Below are 14743 nucleotides of genomic sequence, written 5' to 3'. Positions count from 1 at the left end.
GGTGTTGGCAACTCCATTGTCTTAGGGTTGTAAAAGTGAAATTTGGGAGATGACATCTAAAAGTATATGTATTTTCTATGGACACATGGAAATTATCAAACTACATTTCCCGTGGTCCAACAGGTTTCCTTTTCCGGTTCTTTGGGCGTGGGGATGCCTACATCTCCACGCAGAGAACAGTTTAAAATCTCCTGGGTTAGGAGGGAGTGGCCTCTTGGCCAGCAGACTCAGGAAGAGACTGGAGGTAATAATGGCTGAGCGGTAGTTTTGAATTCTTACAAGCGCGTGGTCTAATGACTTTATCTATCAGCATGGCTTTAATTAAAATACTAATTTATATTATTATATCAGCCTTTATTATTTTTTACCTTTATAGGGTCAGGCTCTTGTATCTTGTTATATTGATTACTGATATGATGCTAATTTTTCTGCAGTGTCACCTATTTGATTAACTATATCACAACCCCCATTCTTTGTAACCTCAATAAAAATCCGGTCAGTCAAGAGACTCTGCCAACATCAGGGCTGGACAGAACAGGCTTGATGTTAGGCTGAAGTATCCTGAGTCTTTGTGCCTCTCTTTACCCTCTCTGTGTCTTCCCTACCTTAATCTTTAAACTTTCCACCCATATTTCCCTCAGTCCCCAACTTCCCTTTCAGGTTCACAGTCCACGAAAGAATATTTTGTAATTGCTGGTCAGCTACAGTCTACAATCTTCACTCCATTAAATTTGCTTAAATAAATTAGCACAAGTTTTTATTACAGAAGACCTATTAATTGAAATATTGTCATATTTGAGGATTCTTAAAGGCTTACAAATATATGAATCATTCTAATTTGTTTTAAGTCTTTTGGGCACTAGGAATTGGTTACAGTCTCATAGTTTTTACAAGTGATAGTTTACTGTGCACTCTAAATCAAATAGTTAATAAGATTGAAGCCTTTTCACTTAGGAGGCTAGTTTAGAGAAAGATGTAACCCTTTTGATTTGTTTCTATTTTTTAATTTTTTATTTATTTTTAATTATAAAGATTTTATTTTTATCAATTACATGTAATAAATTTCCACAGAAGTTTTCTGAAGTTATATGATCCAAATTGTTTCCCTCCCCTTTCCTGGAGCTGGCAAGCAATTCTATCTGGGTTATGATATAATCTTTTTGAGCATTTCAGAAGTCTAATTCATAAGATGCTAAATATAATTTAGCTAAACAACATTTGATGTAGTACTATTTAATTTTTTTAATTTTAATTTTGAATATTTCCCCCTAGTTACATATTTCATGTTCTTTCCCTCTTCCCCAAACCCCTGTAGCCCCCCTTAGCCAAGCAAAATTCCACTGGGTTTTACATGTATCATTGATCAAGACCTAATTCTACATTATTGATAATTGGACTAGAGTTATCATTTAGTGTCTACATCCCCAATAATACCCCCAACAGCCCATATGTTCAAGCAGTTGTTTTTCTTCTGTGTTTCTCCTCCTACAGATCTTCCTCTGAATGTGGACAGTGTTCTTTCTCATAAGCCCTTCCAAGTTGTCCTGGATCACTGCATTGCTGCTAGTAAAGAAGTCCTTTACATTAGATTTTACCACAGTCTATGTGTACAATGTTCTCCTGGTTCTGCTCCTTTCATTCTGCATCAATTCCTGAAGGTCATTCCAGTTCACATGGAATTCCTCCAGTTCATTATTCCTTTGGTGCTTTCAGCTATTACTCTGCAGCCATCTTAACCCATTTCTTATTCTCTTATCATAATAAACAATATGGAAGTGTGTTTTGCATGATAATGCATGTATAACCCAGATCAAATTACTTACTCTCTCCCAGAGGGGAGAGGGAAGGGAGGGAAGGAGATCATTTAGATTGTTAAACTGAAAAAAACCCAGAACTATTAAATAGTTAGAAAAACCAAGTCTTTATAATCAGGAGAGGGATTATGGTACAATTCTTAGGTCTCCACAGAGAGCCCAAGGCCCAGCTACTTTGGGTACTGGTTCCTAGGAGTGCCACCACCATAGATAACAATTCTAAGGAACCATGAAAATTGGGGAACTTGTATATCTTTTGGGACAAGGAGGACAGGGGTATAGTTGATTGGCTTTATAATGGCTACAAAGAAATGGGAGTGTTCTACACTGACAGGCTTGGGAAAGGATCTATAGCTAGGTGCCTACCTTACAAAGGATACTGAAGGGAAAAAGCCAGACAAGAGCTGGGCCACCTGGGAAAGGACTCTGATACAAAAGGAGAAACTTCTAGGACAAAAAGGGTATTTAGCATCTGATTGAATCTACTAGCTCCACCTAGTACTTTAAGGTTAGTCTGAAACTCTGAGTCTGGGACTTCCCTCCCAATAAATTCTCATGTGACAAGGTCAAACTTGAGGTCTTCAGACCTCTGGCTGCTACAAACTTGGGGCTCTCAAGATCTCAAGACTATAGTTTCTAGATTCCAAGTTGACAAGATCATATAATTTTAGAAAAATTTTGAAAATTATTACATGTATTTGGGAAAATGAAATATCTTTGAATAAACCCTTTCTTCACATTTTAGAACCAATATCATATATTGATTCCAAGTGGTAAGATTTAGGCAATGGAGGTTAAGTGACTTGCCCAGGGTCACACAACTAGGAAGTGTCTGCAGCCAATTTTGAACCCAAGACTTCCTCTTATTATCCTGGCTCTCAATCCACTAAATCAACTAGCTGCCCTTAAATACCATTTGGGGGGGGGGGGTTGCAAATAGGGGTTAAGTGATTTACCGAAAGTCACACAGCTAGTGTCTGAGGCTGGATTTGAATTTAGAGCTCTTTCTGACTAAGCCCAGCACTTTATCCACTGGAACCTGCTCCCACCCTCCTACTACATATATATAACTTTTAGGCTAAGACATTTCTATTTCTTAGACAGCAAGTAATAATAAGTTTTGACAAATTATCCTAATAGTAAGATATATCTTGTTGAAAATGAAATAAAAAAGGACAAATCATCTCCCATTAAAATTACTAGGAAATACTTATAAGGCTTTACTGGTTTAAATTCACAGCTGTTATTGTTAAGTCAATTATTAAAATTCCTTACTCTACTATTCTAGGTAGAAGGCTGGTAAGATCTCTATATTTCATAGATGAGGGCATCTTAAAGAGAACTCTGCTATATCCAATTCACAGTAAAAATATTATCATTATCCATTGTATTTCTAAATGAACAATTTTCAAACATTTTTACATTACTCTTAAAAGAATTCAGATTAAAGGAGAATTAAGTTCTAAGTTATTAAGTTTCTATATTTCTAAAACAATGAATTGTGAAATTTATGTTAGATACTAATTTTTTTTAATTTTATTTAATTGATTAAGAAAATTTTTCCATGGTTACATGATTCATGTTTTTTCCTTCCCTTCCTCCCACCTCTCTCCTATAGCCAACAAACAGTTTCACTGGGTTTTACATGTGTCATTTAGATACTACTTTTATCCATGTTTCAGATTAGCAAACTGAGATAAAGCAAATTATTTAAAAATTACCCAGTTAGTAAATTTCCTGAAATTGGAGTATAACAGAGGTTCCCTGGTCCATGCATTTCCCCAACATTTTGTCTTAATGCCAAGTCATAGAGTAAATTCTGACTTATAATAGTCTTACTAGGAAGACACATCCCATTTAAATTGAGAACAGAAAAAACTCAATTATACCTGGATTTATTTTCCAAATGGTATTGTACAGAATCTCAATTTTTATTTTATTTATTTTTATTTTACACAGGTCTTTTATTTCAAGTTCTTCATATCATTGGGTCCTTTATTTCCAGCTAATCCATTGCTAAAGATTTTTAAATGAAAGTCTTGTATTAAGTTATAATCCATGACAACCTATTATGGGAGCACACTTAAGAAGATCACATTATGGAGAGCAGCTTGGTTGCTCAATGGATAGAGAGCCAGCCCTAGAGATGGGAGGTTTGGAGCTCAAAACTGATCTCAGACATTTTCTAGTTGTGTGACCCTGGATAAATCACTTAATCCCAATTGCCTAATCCTTACTGCTTGAAGTGCCCAGACAGTAGATCCCAAAAAATGAGTCTGAAGCCAGCAATGCAAAATGCAAAGGGACTTTATTGTCTAGCTTAAGGCTAGGGACTCATGGTGACAAGTTGATGTGGACCTTGAGCTGTGCAGGAGCCGAATATTTAAGGATGAGCAGGCAGCAGGGAGGGTGGCAGGATCTTGGGGGACAGAATGTCTACAAGGTTGAAATTCCTGTAGATGGGGGCAGCTGGGTAGCTCAGTGGATTGAGAGCCAGGCCTAGAGAAGGGAAGTTCTAGGTTCAAATCTGGCCTCAGACACTTCCCAGCTGTGTGACCCTAAGCAAGTCACTTGACCCCCATTGCCTACCCTTACCATTCTTCTGCCTCAAAGCCAATACACAATATTGACTCCAAGACAGAAGGTAAGGATTTAAAAAAAAATTCCTGTAGATAGGGGGATGTCTGCAAGGTGGGAGTTCCTGTAGATAAGGCTGTTTTATCATGCAAGGGTTAGGATCTGGAAACCAAAGGTCTATAGGTTTGAAATTCTTGGGGACAAGCCTGTTTCACTATAATGTTATACAGGGGTCTGGATTTTTAATTCTGACCCTCTAGGTTCCACAAGCTCTTCTGCCTTGAAACCCAAAATTGGTATCAATTTTAAGAAAGAAGGTAAAGGTTAAAAAAAAAAAAAGATCACATTCTGATTTAGTTTGAGAATATATTTCCACCAAATCATATCTGGGTTTTATAATTATCAGTGGCAGCATTTACAATCTTAAAAAATTTTGGCAGCCCTTCAAGATTGAAAATGTATGACTATCAATTTAATCCCAGCTCCCCAAAACTTTTCTCTATTTAATTTCATATCATTCAAAGAGCCTAATCAAGGGCTTGTCCCCACCCTTTTACTTGCTTCATGGGTGAGATAAGATAGGAGTTCATAGGAGATAGCTTTGAGTTTCCTTCTTCCTGCTTTGGAGTGTGGGAATTTCAAATTTCATTACTATAATTTACACAAAACACATAGTTTTTCACAATCTCCTTTCAAGGCAATAAAAAAATTCTCTCAAACTCTTCTTATTTCCTTCACATTATTCTCCTAAACCTTCTTTTACTTGCTCAATTCCAGAATTTCATATTCTAGCTATCTATAGAACTAATCTTCACTCCACTGAATTTTTTCCTTTATATTTTTTGCACATATGGTTAAATAAAACTAATAACTTACTAAAATATTTATTCCCTAAGCTTCATAGTTTATTTCAGCTCAGGCGACTTTGGCATTAATTTACTTTAAAAAAATTTTTCCCCAATTATATGTAAAAACATTTTTTTCCAGTTACATGTAAAAACAATTTTAATATCTGCTTTAAACATTATTGAGTTCCAAATTCCCTCTCTCCCTTTTCTTCCCCTTTTCTGAGACAGTAATCCAATTTTATCTAGGTCAGTGATTCCCAAAGTGGGTGCCACCACCCCCTGGTGGGTGCTGCCGCGATCCAGGGCGGTGGTGATGGCCACAGGTGCATTGGGGGGGGGGGTGTGAATAACTGTAAGGGGGCGGTGATAGTATGTGACAGGGGGCACTAAGAAATATTTTTTCTGGAAAGGGGGAAGTAGGCCAAAAAAGTTTGGAAACCACTGATCTAGGTTATACATGTGTAGTCAAGCACAACAAATTTCCATATTAGTCATGTTGTGAAAGAAAACACACACAAAATATCCTAGAAAAATAAAGTTTAAAAAGGTATGCTTTGATCTGTATTTAGACTTCATAAATTCTTTTTCTGAAGGTAGATAGCATTTTTCATCATGTCTTTCAGTTTTAGATCATTGTATTGCTGAGAATAACTAAATCATTCACAATTGACCATCATATAATATTGATGTTACTGTGTATACTATTTGATTCTGTTCACTTCGCTTTGCATCAATTCTTGTAAGTCTTTCCAAGTTTTTCTGAAAGAATCCTGCTAGTCATTTCGTATATTACAATACTATTCTACCACAATCATATACCAGAACTTCTTTAGCCATTTCTCAATTTATTCATATCCCCTCAATTTCTTTTTTTTTTAAACCTTTAACTTCTGTGTATTGGCTTATAGGTGGAAGAGCGGTAAGGGTGGGCAATGGGGGTCAAGCGACTTGCCCAGGGTCACACAGTTGGGAAATGTCTGAGGCCAGATTTGAACCTAGGACCTCCTGTTCCCCTCAATTTCTAATTATTTAACATTGCAAAAAGAGCTGCTATATTTTTGTATATATAGGCCGTTTTCCATTTAAAAAAAAATCTTTTGGATATAGACCTAGTAGTGGTCTTAGAGCATACCAAATTTTATAGCCCTTTGGACAGAGTTCCAAATTGCTCTCTAGAATGGTTGAATCCATAACTTCAACAATACATTAGTGTCCTAATTTTCCCACATCCTCTCCTACATTTGTCATTTTCCTTTTCTGTCCTATTAGCCAACCTGATAAATATGAAGGATTTTCCTTTTCTATCATATTAGCCAATCTGATAAATATGAAGGAAGTGCTTTATATTTCTCTTTAGAATTACCATGTGGGTTAGTGAAAAAGGCTGACACCCTTTCCTAGAGGTACTAGCCTCTGGAGGGGCCCCTTGTCTGGGAGGAGGCCTGGGAGGCTAAAACCCTTGTTAATTGACCTTTAGGTTCTCTGGCTGGGGCTTCTGGAGCCCTGCTGGAGTAAAGCCAGGGCTTGAGCACATAGTCTAGCTCTTAAGCTAGATCTCTTACTCTGCCCTCTTGTCATTTCTATACTTTCCCTCTTTCCCTCTATTTTATAAACAAATTGCTAAAAAATCATTTGGAATTAATTAATTAAATTCCTGGTGACCACCCTATTAAATATTTAGTCCAATCATAATTTTAACCCTTTATACATCAGAGAAATTTGCTGAAAGAATTTCATAATTCCTATCCTCTCTCCCCCTGCCATCCTCCCTCCCCCATTTTTTGCTTTCCTTCTAATCTTCATTGTATTGGTTTTATTTGTATAAGAACATTTTAATTTAATGTGATCAAAATTATGCATTTTACATCCTTTAATGCCTTCTATCTTCTGTTTGGACATAAATTCTTCCCATATCCACAGATTTGTCAGGTAAAATGTTTTATGCCTCCTTGATTTGCTTATGGTAGTTCATACCTTTTACATACATAGTTATGATTATTAACCCTGCACTTCCCTCCATTCTACTTTTCCCCTTGTTCATCCTTCTCACTCTCCCTTCTTTAACCGTGTACCTCCTCAAAAGTGTTTCACTTCTGATTGCTACTTCCCCCAATCCCCTATCCTTTCTTTCAGGCCCCACCAACCCTTATTTTATTCCCTTCCCTTCCTATATCCCTGTTGGGTGAGTAAGGTAAGATAGATTTCTATATCCAACTGATTGTGTATATTATTTCCTCTTTGAGCCAATTTCAATGAAAGTGGGTTTAAGGACTGCCTATTGAAATAAGAATACTGATGGATGAGAGATGATAAAACCCACCTAGGAGCTTCCCCCGGGCCAGTAAAGCACAACCCTTGAAATTATTAAAACCAAGTTTATTAAGGATAGGGAAATTATAAATACAGTCCTAAATCTTTTCAGCTATAGCTCCTCCCTCCAATTTACACTCCCCCTCATGGGGTTTGTTCTTCTTATCTTCTCAAGCCTTTCCTATATCTCCTTCCTAAGACCCCAAAAGGTATCTGATTATAAACTACACTAATTAACATGAATTAACCAAAGGACAAAGAGGAAGGAAGGACTCACAGGTGTATTTGAGCCCTTATCTAAAGCCTGAGGTTGGCTTTCCTAGATAACACAAAGTCTCAGTTGACAAACCCTTGGGATTACCTTGGCCAATTGGATTTCTGACAGATGGATCACAGGCAGATGGTCTCTGTACCTCAGGGAAAAAGCAGTCCAATCCAAGGCAAACTCTCAACCTGTAAGTATTAAAATTAATGGTTTGACTAAATATATGAAAATTATAAATCTTTTATTTATAAAAGAAGTAGAAAGAGTGAAAGTACAAAAGAGTAGAAAAGACATTAACCTATCTAACTAAATATTGTTCCAGTGCTTGGCTGAGCCAGGATTTGTTAACCTTCAATTAGAATTAAACTATCTCCAGAAGACAGGAAGGAAAACCAGCTATCCACTTACCCAAGGCAATGACTGGAGCTGAAGGTGACTCCTGAGGCCTACTTTCTTCTTTGAGCCACCCTTTTTCTTGAAGCTGACTTCCTTCTTGGAGTGACTCTCTTCTTGGAGTTCACTCCCTCCTAGATTCTTTCTCCAGACTCTACCTCACCAGCCTGCCTTCATGGCTTTTAGGGTGGTTTCCTGTCCCAGCAGCTTTTCACAGGGGCTGATCACAGCTTCCAAATTGTTCAGCACTGCCCAGGGGCCAGTGTTTGTGGGAACTAGTTCAAACCTTTTGGAGGAGTGGATACTCTTATGGAGAAAACAGGGGAAGTTAACTTAAATATTTATCTGGGTTCAGAAGGGTGAGTAGGAGACAGGAATGGACAATAGTCTAGGACACAACAAGCCAGGGAAACTGGGTTTAGTTGTTTAGGGAAATGACAGTTGACAGAAGTGACAGTTAGGCCTCAATTGTCACCCTGCTCCACCTAGACAGGAAGTCTGTGAAACCAGCAAGTAAATGACAAGAGGGCTTATAAACAAGTTTAATTTAAGGAAACTGTAGTTTAAGGAGGGAAAAGGGGTTTCTATTCTATCAGTCTATGGGTAAGCCTTAGGGGCAGGGAATGGACTTATCTACACTAAACTAAACCTATAGCAGGACAGGGCACAATGGAGATCGGGAAGGAAAGTGGGATATCCTCACTGTAGAGTCCTGTCTCACTCCAGTGATGGCACAGCTTTCCCAGGTCTTCAGCCAGTACTCCTTCAATTGGGTAAGTCAGGGAGCTAAACCAACTTGAGCTGACCAGCAACTCAGGTTAGATTTTATAGTCTCTACCTAACCCTCCCACAGGCAAAATCCTCCTTCCGGATATCAGGAAATCATGGAACAAACTCCACTTCCTCTGAGGTCTCCCAGGAGTCAGTTACAACTTGTCCCCAACCACCATGGAGTCCATCTCAGAAAGAGAAAGCACACTTCCTGCTTCCCCATTCCATTTAGAATCCTTCATCCCTGCCTGCTAAGTCTCCTAAAAAATAATTTATTAATTTACCTTACAATAGTTCCCCCTTTGCACAAAGCCAAAATTAACAATATTTTGGTATTTGTGCACTACAAACTAAACTTGACACAAATAGATGTACAAGTCTTTTGGTAACAATGGTCTTCCTGTATCAGTAATCCATATCTCATGTTCTTTCCTAGCTCCAAATTTGTCCTTCCATTTCTGGATATCTGAGTCTACATAAGCTTTCTCTAGATCATCAGAATCAATAGATGTTAAATTCATTACATAATTTGGAGCATTCTGGGCTGCATACTTTGCAGTGATATCAGCTCTGTAATTTCCTTTAGAGACTGAATCTCTACCACTAGTATGACTCTGACAATGAATTACTGCCAGCTGTTTTGGCTTTTGGATTGCTTCCAACAACTCAGTTATTATTCCTGCATGAGCTGTTGGTTTTCCCGATACAGTAATAAAAACCTCGTTGTTTCCAGATATTTCCTTATGTATGGCAAACAGAAAATGTGTATTGAGAGTCTGTTAAAATATTTACACTTTTACCTTCAACTAGAAGACAGGCTTGCTTCAATGCCACTAATTCCCCACCCTGAGCATTAAGATTACTAGGTAATGAGGAGAGCCGGGAGCCCTCCAGAAAAACGCAGCTTGGCCGGCAGGCAGGTGTAGGTGGCTGAGGCTCCCTCAATCTTGAGCAGCCATGTCGAACCCCAGTGCTCCACCTCCATATGAAGACAGAAACCCTCTTTATCCTCCTCCTCCATCAGAGGGATTCCACCCTGGAGGTTACCCAGCTTATCCCCAGCCAGGTTTTAGGCACCCAGCTGGATATCCTCAGCCCATGCCTCCCATTCATCCAATGCCTATGAACTTTGGAAGAGGTGAAGTCTATGGGGGAGATGAGTCCGCAATGAGTGACAGCTTTGGGACTGGAGAGTGGGAGGACAAGAAGGTCCAACACCGCTTCATTCAGAAGGTTTACACCATCATCTCAATCCAGTTGCTCATCACAGTTGCCATCATTGCTGTTTTCACCTTTGCGGAACCTGTTAAAACCTTTGTGAGGCAGAACGTGGCTATCTACTACGCATCCTATGCTGTCTTCCTGGCCACATACCTGACCCTTGTCTGCTGCCAGGGACCTCGGCGCCGCTTCCCATGGAACCTCATTTTGTTGACCATTTTTACCTTTGCAATGAGCTTCGTGACTGGCTGCATAGCCAGCATGTATAACTCAAGAGCAGTCATCCTGGCTATGATTATCATTGCTATTGTCTCCATTGCGGTCACCATATTCTGCTTCCAGACCAAGGTGGACTTCACATCATGTGCAGGGCTCTTCTGTGTGCTTGGGATTGTGTTGACAGTGACTGGAATTATCACCGCTATCGTGCTGTCTTTCAAATAGGTACCCTCGCTCCACATGCTGTATGCTGCCCTTGGGACTATTGCTTTTACCCTGTTTTTGGCATATGACACACAGCTGGTCCTAGGAAACAGGAAGCACACCATCAGCCCAGAGGAATACATCACAGGCGCCCTGCAAATCTACACGGATATCGTCTACATCTTCACCTTTGTGCTGCAGCTTCTGGGGGACCACAATCAAGGAGGCCTCCCTTCTTCCCCAGGCTCCTTCTTCCCTTTGTTTCTGGGTTGGCCAGTCATTGCCATGCCTCGTTTCTCTCAGTAACTTCCCCAGGAAAAGTTTCACCTATTGCTTGTGAGAATTGGGGGAAAGCTGTCCTCTTTGGGGCTGCTCTTAGGGACATGCTGGACAGGAGAAGCCAGTGATGGATTTGCTCCCTCTCTTGGCTTGTCTAAGGCTGAACCCATGGTTTCTTCTCCTTTATGTCCTCTACCAAACTTTCGTTACTGCCCTGTGAGGGGTGTGTGATGAGATCATTCTGCCTCGGGAACTAAAGGGAAAAAAGGTGCAGGGATGATTTTAAGGAAATGCAGTGATCTTTCTCTTCAGGGGATTCCATATTGAGCTGCTATTTGTAGTGCCCTTCCTTCCTGGCACTTTCTCTTTGGGATTGGAGAATGGAGTCAGTGCTTTCTCTCCATCTTGTACATCCTGCCCTCTTCAGTCCTCACTTTGCCCCCAATCCCTAAATACTCCTTTACCCTCACCCTTTGTACAGATATGATTCGGTGATGTGTAGATATTGTTTATTGGGGTGGGCACAATATATACCAGTGCCCAGCCTTGGCCTCACTTACATAAACCCCAACCTCTACCTAAGGCCAGAAGGTGGACCTTAGACTCTACCCATGTTCATCTGGCCCCTTCCCATCACTCCGATCCTGGAGTCGCTTCCAGATTGGGATTTGGCCAAAGAGAGTGGGGATGATTTCTTCTTTAATCTTCATTCTTTGACATCCTAGACTTGCAGTGAAGGGATGTGCAGTTTAGGAGTGGGAATGTGCCCCCCACTTTGGGGATCAGTTGGTATCTAGCTTGGGCTCCTGAAGAGGTAGGGCCAGTGACCCAAATGCAGGCAATATGTGGGGTTTTGGCAGGGACTGAAAGATGCTCTCTAGTTTATTTTCTGGGCCCCATGTCATTGCCACTTAGTTAACCTGTTCTTCATCTGGAACATCCTGTAAGTTTTTGCTTAGGCCTCTTCTCAAATTACTTTAAACCTATTCTAAGCCAAGCTCTCCATTGTACAGATGAAAAAAAACTGAGGCCTGGAAGTAAAATGACATATCTTAGGTCACACAAAGAAGAGGGATAGAGCCACCACTATAAGCTGCATGATTTTCATGCCATCCAATAGTTCTGGGGGTATTGCTCATCTCACTCTCCTCTCCATTCAGGATGTTTAAAGTTGGATCCCCCATCAGGGCCTCCCTTCCCTAGGCAGTAGGAAGCTACTGGCTAAGCTTTTAACACCAAGTGCCTTATGAGGGAAGGCTTCAGGAGCTTGAGGGGCAGTGCTGTCACTCAAGCCCAGCACAAGGGTAGGGCTTCTGTATATGACCTTTCTGGAATTCTGACTACCACACACAGTTGTTACAGGAAATACAATAAAATTCTATGTTAGAAACTAAAAAAAAAAAAAAAAAAAAAGATTACTAGGTAATGAGCCATACCACAGTGACTCAAATTCTGTGACAACTGCAGCACCAGTACATCTGATTCCATTACATAAATATAATGATCCATCTATGAATAATACCAAGTCTGGATTTTTGAGTGGAGTGTCTTTTAAATCCATCCTAGACATATCCACAAGATCTACTACCTCAACACATTCATGTAGTGGCTCACCGTTCTTTGGCAAATCAGGAAGAAGAATAGCTGGATTAAGTATGCTACATCTCTCCAACTGGATGTTCTCACTACCTAAGAGAATAATTTCATACTTAGATATTTGTTGGTCAGAATATCTTGAGTATGAAACTTCCTCATTAGTGCTTCTATCTGATGTGAGCAATAGACTGTTAAAGGACATCCCAAAACTAAATCATCTGACTTCTGGACTAACATGGCTGCCGCTATCCCCCTTAGACAGGGTACTGTCCCCACAGCTATTGGATCTAATTGTCAGCTATAATATCCAATTGGATGATAACTTTGTCCTAAAGTCTGTGTCAACACACCAGAAGCTATACCTTTTGTTTCATTGACAAACAGCTGAAAAGTTACTCATAGTCTGGAATTCCTAACACAGGTGCAGATAGAATGGCTTCTTTCAGCTTATCTAAGGCTAAGTAATTCAGGCTTTAGTTTCAGAGGTTCTGGTTCTGTATTCCTGGCAAAAAGAGGAAAGGTACTATATTTAATGGCATGTAATCCCCCTATTAGATTCCTGGGCTGATCAAATTTTCCTTGTTAATTTCATACAGTTTGCATATCATATAGCCTTAACCTATTCAGATGGAAAACTTAATTCTCTTTATAGTCTAGATGCATACATATTTTGTATTCATTCATCATTACTTTCTAGCAATTTGAGTCTAAATACATGTTAACCTCTAGATCACAAATTCCTTCTTATACATTGTACATATTTTTAAAAACAGTTCATACAACCCTAGTCAAATACAACACTGTTTAGAAATTCCATCTTTTGCAAAATACCAAATTCTTAGTACCTATATTATTAAAACCCATACACAGATTAACCACTTTAAAAACTTCTTGTGTGTCATATGATTACATGTTGCTAGTTCTGACAGCACATACATTAAAAGAACATCTCGGGGCAGCTGGGTAGCTCAGTGGATTGAGAGCCAGGCCTAGAGACAGGAGGTCCTAGGTTCAAATCCAGCCTCAGACACTTCCCAGCTGTGTGACCCTGGGCAAGTCACTTGACCCCCATTGCCTACCCTTACCACTCTTCCACCTATAAGTCAATACACAGAAGTTAAGGGTTTAAAATTAAAAAAAAAAAAAAAAAAAAAAAAAAGAACATCTCATTTGAAAAATCCCAAGTTTAAATTCTAGAATAAGTTCTCAATAATAACATTATAACTTTTTCTGAATGACTTTTACATCTACAAAGTAGCTAGTACAAATTACTGTCCTTATAGAATAAACATTCCCTCTCTGTTTCATGCTGGCTATTAACCACATTTAGATAATTCTCAAATTCACTGAAACAAAGGGCTAACAAACTTCTAACCATGAGTTTTTGTGCTCAATAGAATCTGGTTAATATTTCACATTTAACTGATAAACAGTTAGTTACCACAATAAATAAAATTACATTCTACCATATCAAAAATCATTAGCAATCCTCAACCCTTAAAATCAAATCTTAAGTGAAAAATGCTTCTAATTGTGGAGTAAAATCTCCCTTTTCTGCTCTGAATTTTTCTCTTTTTCACTCCTTTGGGGGCCCATCCAAAAAAAGATAGAGGGAAAAAAATCATTGAATAAATATTTGCTTTTGTCCTCTACTGAGGATTTTTGACAGTTCAATCTTCCAACTCCCCCTCTTTTTTTTTTTTTTGTAAGTGTCCAATTTAAGAATACATAGAGATCAGACTGTGACAAAGACAACAATAAGCAGAAATATACAACTTTGTGACAAGCATTCTTTAAAAGGAAAAAAAAATCAGTGCTTTAGGATTCATGTTTAAAAAGAAATATTTGTGGTGAGAAAATTCATTAAAATAGTTTCAGGGGCAGCTGGGTAGCTCAGTGGATTGAGAGTCAGGCCTAGAGACAGGAGGTCCTAGGTTCAAATCTGGCCTCAGACACTTCTCAGCTGTGTGACCCTGGGCAAGTTACTTGACCCCCATTGCCCACCCTTACCACTCTTCCACCTATAAGCCAATACACAGAAGTTAAGGGTCTAAAAAAAAAGAAAATAAAAAAAAGAAAATAGTTTCAGCATACTGCCCCTTTGGCTGAGGAAGCTATGCTGAACTAAGCTACTGTGATCAGTCATCTAATTGGCTGAGCTGACTTCCTTGTCCCCTAACTTTCCCTGTGCCTTACATTCTGATAGATCTAACCCATCTCTATTTTTGGCTGTGATTTCTAACAAA

The 14743-nt window shown here is 39.1% G+C and overlaps 1 protein-coding gene across 1 annotated transcript; it reads left to right on the top strand.

Annotated features, from left to right (window-relative positions):
* The first annotated feature begins 9861 nt into the window (after window positions 1-9861).
* On the top strand, window positions 9862-10928 carry LOC123233901 (protein lifeguard 3-like). The gene is given in 1 exon segment (XM_044659925.1): window positions 9862-10928. A coding segment is annotated over 1 exon segment (993 nt). The 5' UTR covers window positions 9862-9935.
* The last annotated feature ends 3815 nt before the right edge of the window (window positions 10929-14743 follow it).

Source organism: Gracilinanus agilis, chromosome 2 (assembly GCF_016433145.1).
Source record: "Gracilinanus agilis isolate LMUSP501 chromosome 2, AgileGrace, whole genome shotgun sequence".
Classification (NCBI taxonomy): Eukaryota; Metazoa; Chordata; class Mammalia; order Didelphimorphia; family Didelphidae; genus Gracilinanus; species Gracilinanus agilis.
Note: the sequence above shows the minus strand (reverse complement) of the source record. Positions and strands in the feature narration are given on the sequence as shown.